We start from the raw sequence: 9418 nt of genomic DNA, 5'->3' as shown, positions 1-9418 counted from the left end.
ATGATTCTTATTTTTAAAATTTAAATTTTTTATGAGAAAAAAATACTGTGGAGAACCAAAAATCATGATTCAGAACTAGAGACGAACCCTTAAAACAAACAACCTATTAGTGTGCCAAATTTCATATTTGCAAATATGTTTTTATAATATTTTGATCATCATGTTTTGGAAACCTTTCATTTATGACTAATCATCTTTCAAAAATTACAACTTTATTCCTATTTTTGATAATTTTTGCACTTATATCCCGGCCTCTGTCACTTTGTTGCCCAATCAACGTGATTCTCTAGCTGAGTGTTATTCATAAAATTCTTCATTTTTATCCAAACACCGATAGACAAAAGTTAACACTTATCCTCTCATTTCCGTTCCTTATTTCTCTTTTTTTCCTCTCATATATGCAGCCAAAAGAACTGTTTCTCTCTTTAGGAAAAGCTAATAAAGAGATATAAGTTTGAAGAGCCAAAGAGAGTCTATGCAAACATATAACATGTTGGACATTGCTTTTAGAGGCTTTTTTTACTTTTTAAAAAAATTACAACATGTCAGGATATTTGGTAAATACTATTTTTGCTCAGTAATTTCTAAAAACTACTCTCAAACAGCATAATTTGAGAAGAAACCTCTATTGTTATTATCTAAATTTACTAAAATACGTTTGGTAGGGGGATTCGACCTCTGATTTGAATCATGGTTCGTGACTTGCTACAGTATTTTCTCTCAGGAAAAGCTAATAAAGAGATATAAGTTTGAAGAGCCAAAGAGAGTCTATGCAAACATATAACATGTTGGACATTGCTTTTAGAGGCTGTTTTTAACTTTTTAAAAAAATTACAACATGTCGGGATATTTGGTCAATACTATTTTTGCTCAGTAATTTCTAAAAACTACCCTCAAACAGTAGAATTTGAGAAGAAACCTCTATTGTTATTATCCAAATTTACTAAAATACGTTTGGTAGGGGGATTCGGCCCCTGATTTGAATCATGGTTCGTGGCTTGTTACAATATTTTTTCTCACAAAAATACACGTAAATCGAAAATAGTTCTAATCTCATAATTCTAATCCATGAATCAAACGTCTAATAAAATTCTCTATCCAATTATTTTATTTTTCCATAGTAAATAAAAAATATAGTTTTTTAAAAAAGTTATTTAAAAATTGAAAATTTGAATAATAAATAAAAAATTTAGTAGATGAATAATTTTCTCATTGAATAAGAATAATTTATTTTTAAGAGATATTTTAATTCATAAAATTAAAATTATATTTTTTAGCGTATTGGTGTAAAAATATTAGGCTATGGGAGGTAAACATTTATCAATGATTAATTATATATGATTTACTTATTGTTTATTATATCACTGATACATTGTAATTTATTAGTGATAAAGTACTATTTATTAATGATAAACTCAAATTTATCGTGAGTAACTCGAGTTTATCATTGATAAACTACATGAGTCTACATCTAATTTAGGGTCAACATTGTCTTCTTATTCTTTAAAAGTAGTGTGTTTCAAATTTTTCTACGAAATTGATGTAATTGAATAGCAGTACCACACAAGTGGTATTTATCAACCTTTCCCAGACATTAGCTAGCAATATATTAGAAAAGACAAAAATAAAAGAGATATTTGTCCCATTTTAGTTTGTTGGTGTGAATTTTGTTGATTTAAACTTTTATGTTTAAATAAAATATTCAAACTGTGGTTTAAACTATAGTTTGAATTAGCGTTTAGATGTGTAGTTAAAAATTTTAATTTAAACATGGAATAAAATTCAAATTAGTATTTAGTAGGTGTGAAAAGCAGAGAGAGTGAGTACATTTTTATTTTTTAAAAATGATTTGAACGGTTGAACTTAATAGTAGATCTAAACTCTAAGTTGAACAATTTAACTCAATTTAAACACGCAATATAATTCATATGTGTTTATTAAACACAAATTTAAATTATATTTACTTTTAAAATTGAGTTAAACTGACAAAATAAACAAGACATTGTAGCCTCGTTCACTTTGCGGATTCGAGTTTTCAATTCAAGTTGAGATGTGACATTTTCTGATAGCTTTTCACTGTAACATAAAAAGTTAGTAGAAAATAGGCCAATATAAAAAGCTTAAGAAAGTATATAGACTAATTTTTAGTTATAGAAATTAATAGGCCATAACTTGTCAAGTTATAGTTCATAACCAAATAAGTTATGGATAAACTTGTCAAGTTATGGTTCATAATTAAACAAGTTATGGACAATAATTTGTCAAGTTATGGTTCATAACCAGACTAGTTATGGACGAAAACAGTAATTTGGCCTATTTATTAACTTATGTAAACTATTGGCCTATTAATTTTAATTCATCTCAAGTCTTGACCTATTTTTCTCTTTTTCTCAAAGTTTTTTACTGTAAAAATTTAAAACTAAAAATTCAAATCGGTGAAATGAACGAGACATTTGTTTCGTGAGTTTATCTCACAAAAGTCTGCATTTCTGTTAAACCTACATCAAACGACACACCTCAAGAGGGGGAAAAAAAAAAGAAAAAAACTTGGGGTTTCGCGCCAAAAGCAACCCAAAATCCGAAACCGACAATTTCGAAAAGAGAATCTCTTTAATTCAGTGTGTGTTAAGTCTACATTAATCTCTGGGGATCTTCATCAAGTCCTCTTTCGAAAAAAATGTGTGTAATGTAAAAAAGCAAAACCCAATCTTTCTTCCGTTTCTGATTTTCCCGAGAAAACGCTCGTAACGCTCTCGCATCTCTCCCTCTCTCTCTCTCTTTCTCTCTCTCTCCCCTCTCCTAGGGTTTCGGCTTTGCATCTTCTTCTTCCTTCCTCTCTCTTCTCTCTGCTATTCGTTGAGGGACGATGACGACAATGCCTCCGTCGGTCTCTCCATCTCGCACCACCTGCGCTTCACTCCTCCGAGAATTACAGGTCGCTCTCTCTCTCTCTCTCGATTGTTAATATTAACTTCGAGTTTGATTGTATCTGTTCCGGAATTGTGCAGATTCTTCGATCATCTTGTTTTTTCTTTTGCTCTGAGAAAGTTGGTTGACTTGTTATTTGCGAAATGGCTTTTTTTTTTTTCCCTGGAAATTCTCGGCATCTAGTATATTTTCATTTTTTTTAATGTTAATCTGGTGCTTTTGGTTGTATTTTTCATTTGATTGAAATTTCTGGTTTTGACGTGCTCTTTTTCTCGCTTCTAATGTTAATTTCAAGTTTTATTGAAATTTCCAACTTTTTAGAATTCACTGGTAGAATTCCTGCTTTTTTTGCAACAAGAAAAATGAGAGTTTGTATATAGGGAATGGATTTTAATTGCAATTAATCAGCGGAAATGAAATTCCCGTCTTGAACTTCTTGGTGTTGATCTGCTGTTTTGTTATTGTAGAAAATTTGGGATGAAATTGGGGAGAGTGACGGTGAGAGGGATAAGATGCTTCTGGAATGCCTTGAAATTTACCGTAGGAAAGTTGAAAACACCAGAAAGCATAGGGCGAGTTTGCATCAGTCCTTGGCTGAGGCCGAGGTTGAAATCAGTAACATTGTTTCAGCGCTGGGGGAGCATGCCTCTTTTTCACGGGTTCGTGCCTTTCAGACTTTTTGTTGTATTTATGTGTTTTCAGAAGTAGAAAAATGAACATTGCCTTTATTCTGCCTTTATTTCACGTTTTTATGTCATGGGTTGATTTTGCGTGTGTATTGAGTTTGTCCTTTTCCATGTTGCACAAGTTTGAGAAGGGTAAAGGCACCCTCAAGGACCAAATATCAGCAATTAAACCAATTTTGGAGGAATTGAGGTTGAAGAAGAAACAAAGAGTTGAAGAATTCTCAGAAATTCAATCGCAGATAGCGTGTATATGTGCAGAGATAGCTGGTAATGGTCAGTCTAAGAACTATGGTGATCCGCAAGTTAATGATAATGATTTAACAGCTAAGAGATTGGCAGAGCTTAAGTTGCACCTTAAAGAGCTTCAGACTGAAAAGGTTCGTCTAGTCAATTGTGATGCTGTGGTTCTAGGATTAAGTTTGTGGTTGTACTTATGTGGTATTATTTTTATGCAGGTTTTGCGCTTACAGAAAGTTATTGGCCATCTTGGTTTCATCCATGAGCTATCTGTCACCATGTCAATTGATTTCTTAAACGTGGTTCATGAAGTTCATCCAAGCTTGAGTAATTCCTCTTGTGGTAACTCAAAGAGTATCAGCAACGATACTCTTGCTGGACTAACAGATTTGATTAACTCTTTAAAGCAACAGAAACAACAAAGACTCAAAAAGGTGAGGTGCTATTGAATTTTGCCCCCTCCTCCTTACCACATTGTCAACCTTAGAACATGCATGAACTTGATTACATTCTTACTTGGACTTGTGTATGTGAGTAATCTTTGCTAATTGCTACCTCTTGGAAGATAACGTCTTACAGATAGTTTTTCCCATCAAATAAATTGTTGGGCCTCCGTGTGTTTATGAACATATCAAAACACTACCACTTCATTTCATAAGCTATAAGCTGTTTTATTTTGTATTTACTAGAGTTTCGCTTGTAAAAGTTTGAGATAATTCTAGCATGAATGCTTTTGTATTTAGCTCCATTTTAAGCAATAAATAATAATTGTTTTCAGTTGGGTACTATCAGTAATTTTCTTCATAAATACTTTCTTCCTTCTATGTGTTCTATATTGTAGCTACAAGGCCTTGGTAAGACGTTGATAGAGCTATGGAATCTCATGGACACGCCAATTATTGATCGAAAACAATTTGACCATGTCACTAGCTTAATTTCTTCATCCACCGATGAAGTGTCAAGGCAAGGATGCCTTTCCCTACAAGTCATTGAGCAGGTAATAGCAATATTTATTTAGTTCAGTTTCTCTTGTAACAGCGTTTAGGCTGAAAGTTAGATTTTGCATGTTAATGTTAAGATTTTCATATTTCTCTATTTTATAATTGTTAGACTGAAGTAGAAGTTGAGCGGTTGAATACTCTTAAAGGCAGCAAGTTGAGGGAATTGGTGTTCAAAAGACAAAACGAGCTGGAAGAAATATACAGAGGGGTTCATATGGATGTAGAAAGTGATTCTGCACGACAGATCCTCACTGATCTAATTGATTCTGGTTTTCCCTACTCTTGTTTTTCATTTACCAAATAACTTAAACAAATTCAAGTGTACCAATATAAAGTTTTCGTTTTTTGTTAATATTTTTTATTTTTTTATCATAAGGTTCTTTTCTTGATCTCTTAACTATGTCTATTTTTTTTTTGAAGTTTTTAATTCTCATATTTTTTATTCAATAACTTATAAACTCTCTTTTCTTTCTCTGTTTTCTTCCACAAATAGAAATGTATACCTTGTTTATTTTCTATGTGACAACAACTTCAACTCATAACTTGTTTATTTTCTATGAGTGATGTATATTTCTCACCAGAAACGTTTTTAGTCTAATCTTTTTGAGGAATACATTTTATGTGCAGTCTGTTTAAGTTATATGCATTTTACCCTCAACAAAAAAAAAAAAAAAAAAAAAAGTTATAAGCACCTTATTTGATTGGCTAATTATTGATTAATCTTCATTTCTGATTTTCTTGTTACATGTTTGCTCGATGTTATCAAATTTTTTGGTTCTGAATTTCTTTCTTTCCTAATTTTGTGGATTGTTTATAGATATGTGTAAATTAGTTCTAATCGTGGAATTAGTGGAAGGTTATTTGAGAAAACTTTCCCCTGTTGTTCTAATCATGCCTTCACAGGTAGTGTCGACCTATCTGATCTGCTTTCAAGTATGGAGGATCAGATTGTAAAAGCTAAAGAGCAGGCTCTAAGCCGGAAGGATATCTTGGACAAAGTAGAGAAATGGAAGTTTGCATCTGAGGAGGAGAAGTGGCTTGATGACTATGAAAGGGTAAAAATTTATTCATTCTTATCTTTTTACTGCAATGAATCTGGACTCAAATTTGTTGTAATGAAATTGATAGCATCAGACGAAATTCACTAATTCCTGTGGTAGAGATGATATTGGGAACTTTTATAACTTGTATGAATTCATGCTCAATATTTATTAAAACCTGGCACTCATTTAGACAAATGAACATTTCCAAGTTTTTTCTACTACTGAATTTATCATTCTATATTCCAGGATGAAAATCGATACAGTGCTGGAAAAGGAGCACACAAAAATCTGAAACGTGCTGAGAAAGCTCGAATTCTTGTGAACAAAATACCTTGTAAGCTCAGATTGTTTTAAATTGTAAACTAGATTCTAATAGTAGATGTACACTGGTTAGGAAAAAAATTGTTTTAGTACTTAGGCTATTACTTTCATTAATTATAATAAATGTTTTACGTTATTTATTTTTGTTAAATGTTATGTATCACATGTTGTTAATGAATTGGCATGCGTGTATGCTACATCTACGTATTTAATTAATAATCAAGTACACTCAAAATGGCCTGAGATGATATGATTCGTAAACAGATTCATGTAAGTTTAGAAAAGGTAGACATAGCGTTTTTTTAATTGTGTATTGTTAGATATTGATATACTCTCGTATCCTTAAAACGTATATGATATATACTATTGTGTTCTGATATTGTTGCACGTTTGTTGGTGTAAAATACTTCTAAATGGTTTGTTAACATAGACGTGGACTGAAAATGTGATAAGCTAATTTTAATTGTGCCCCTGTTTGTCTCACTAGTTTGGTTCAGTTCAACTCAGTTTGAACAGTAAGCACAGCTTGAACTGGTGTTTGGTAAGCATGCAGTTGAATTATATTCCTTGTTTGAACTGAGTTCAATGACCCAATTTAGAATTTAGCTCCCCCCTCAAGTTTAACTGTTCAAACCATTTTTGAACAGTCTAAAGTGCCCATTCTCTCTGCTTTTCACACCTACCAAACACAAATTCGAATTTTATTCCCTGTTCAAATTAAAACTTTAACTACACTTCTAAATGTCAATTCAAACTACAATTTAAACCGCATAGAATGAATTTTTCTATTTAAATCAAAAAGTTCAAACTAATAAAATTCAAACTAGCAAACCAACCGGGGGCTGTATTATTTTTGTAGGGGACGTTTTATTGATTAGATAGATTGAAGTGTATTATACTATTTTCTGCTATTTTAATAGAGTGTGGGGAAGTTTACTCTTTTTTAGATAGTTAAACATAATTATATCTTATGCTTTAGATTTATTGAGAAAGTATATCATGCATCTTAGAATTTGTCATTTGTATTCTTGGAATCATAAATTCATATCATATTTATACATTAACAAGATCAAAGCTCCATTTTAATTAAAATCTCCAAAATGTGAGGTGGAAATTTTTCAAAAATAGAAAAAAAAAACACCACGAACAGAATTCATTTTCTAGTTTCTTTTCCTTTTATTTTCTTTTTTTTTTCCTCTAAAGATATTTTGTTCATAAAATTGAGGTTTAACCAAGATAAAGTTTTGATGATGCATATTTATGATTTTAGATATACAAATGACGGAAGCTAGAATGTATAGTATAGTTTTTGAATATACCTAAATTATTCCCTAGATATGTTAATCACCCTTGAAGGTTTAAAGTTTGAACGAAAACGTAGCCTGGTTTCCATCCACTTTAGCCAGGTTTTCCATTTGCTTTCTGTTTGGTTTCTGTAATACATTCTATAGTATCAACAAATTTATTTATTATTATTTTTTAGCTTTTTAGTCTTTTAGGTTTTTTTGGTCAATCCACTGTTATCATCAGGAACTCTTTCAACTGTTTTCCTCTGTTTTTCATGGCTAAACTATGCACTATAAACTTCAGACTATGGGATTGGCTTCGATCGAAGTGATGCAGTTATTTGAAGTTGAATAGATTCAAAAGTTGGTATACTTTCCAAGCAGTGTCTTAGGTGAATTTATTGGTTCGCATGGTAACCAGAAGTTAATCTGATGTTTTATTTGGGATGATTTGGTGCTTTCTCAAAATTGGAATTTTATTATTATCATTGTTTTTTTTTTAAATTTTTGTTTTTGATTTTTGATTTTGATTTTTATTTAAGTTCTGGTTGGTAACTTTCAAAATTTATTTTGCTGAGTAGCTATGGTTGAAAGTTTGACTGCTAAAGTGAAAGCGTGGGAACTGGATAAAGGAGTCCCTTTCTTATATGACAAGGTGATTAACGAAACTGTTCTCTCTCTTGCCTACACAACACATACTTGCACTCACCCTTGCGTATATGCACTCGTTTTGTTTTATTTTGGAATTTCAATGTTGACACCGGGTTATCAAAATTCCAGTTTCCCCTCTTAAAGAGCTTGGAGGAATATACTCTGGGACGTATGGAGAGAGAAGAGGAGAAGCGTAAATCCCGGGTTGGCTTGCTGTTGCTTTTACCGTTTTCTTTTCATGTGTTCTGCATAACAATGTGCTTTGTGTTGTTAATGAAGCTTGCCCCTCCGATAGTTTCTCCCCTCGCGTGCCGCTATCATTCTTTGGTCTTTTGCTAGTGGAAAAGATATCTAACTGTGATTGCTGCTTTTGGTATAAAATTTTTCAGGAACAGAAACGATTGCAAGAACAACTTGCTGTAGCGCAAGAGGCAATTTTTGGTTCCAGGCCCACGCCAAAGAAGCCCCCCCAAAAAAAGCCACTAGGTCCAAGCACCAATGCTAACACAATGGCGGGGACACCAATTGGGCGCCGTGCAGCCACCGCTTTGGGCCGTTACGGAGCCTCAGCTGGGAAGGAACGTAGAGAAAGTGGAAGGGCGAATAACATAACACCAGTTAATTATGTTGCCCTTCCAAAGGATGATCCAGTTTCCCGGGACAATTAGCTTTTAAGCCGTTTGTAAATGGTTATTCTGGTCCATATATTAGAGTTCTACTTACAAGACATCAACAATAGACGCAGACATTTTTTTTTTCTCTTTTTAACTCTTTTTTTTCCGCTTCGGTACAAAATACAAATTTGGATTGTCTAGTTTCGAATATGTAAATGAGCTTGGTGTACTTTTCAAGAGCAAGTAATACAACTACAGGTTCTATTCAAACATGAAGTAGTGATCTTTCATGAAGTCCAGTTTAGTGTTGGCACGTGCTTTTCCCTTTCTTGGCTGTATCAAGGTATGACTTGAGTCTCGAAGAAGTCTTCCTCTACTACAGCCTCATTCCATTTGCACCCTCCATTACTTTTCATGTGCCTTAGCTGAACCTTGTTGCATAGTAGGGTTTGTTTGGTGGGAAAGGTCGACATAATGTTTTTGTGCGTGTGCACGCATGCGTGTACGGACTTACTGTTTTCCATTCTGTTGAAACTGGTAAATTATTGGTTGAATTTGGTATATCACTAATTAATTTTGGTGAATCAGTGATAAACCATCAAGTCAACTTGTATACACTACGTGATAGGGCCCGTCTATCATTGATTTAGT

The 9418-nt window shown here is 32.8% G+C and overlaps 1 protein-coding gene across 1 annotated transcript; it reads left to right on the top strand.

The window, feature by feature from the left end:
* The first annotated feature begins 2687 nt into the window (after positions 1 to 2687).
* Positions 2688 to 8982, top strand: LOC21406748 (65-kDa microtubule-associated protein 5). The gene is made up of 11 exons (XM_024165373.1): positions 2688 to 2935; positions 3396 to 3587; positions 3737 to 3991; positions 4070 to 4285; positions 4693 to 4848; positions 4962 to 5121; positions 5756 to 5907; positions 6142 to 6229; positions 8084 to 8157; positions 8283 to 8357; positions 8543 to 8982. Exons 1-11 carry the CDS (start codon positions 2867 to 2869, stop codon positions 8819 to 8821), a joined length of 1716 nt encoding a protein of 571 aa, XP_024021141.1. The 5' UTR covers positions 2688 to 2866; the 3' UTR covers positions 8822 to 8982.
* Positions 8983 to 9418: the final 436 nt, after the last annotated feature.

This window comes from Morus notabilis, unplaced genomic scaffold (genome assembly GCF_000414095.1).
Source record: "Morus notabilis unplaced genomic scaffold, ASM41409v2 Scaffold179, whole genome shotgun sequence".
In the NCBI taxonomy this organism is placed as follows: Eukaryota; Viridiplantae; Streptophyta; class Magnoliopsida; order Rosales; family Moraceae; genus Morus; species Morus notabilis.
This window is presented reverse-complemented; position numbering and strand designations above follow the sequence as displayed.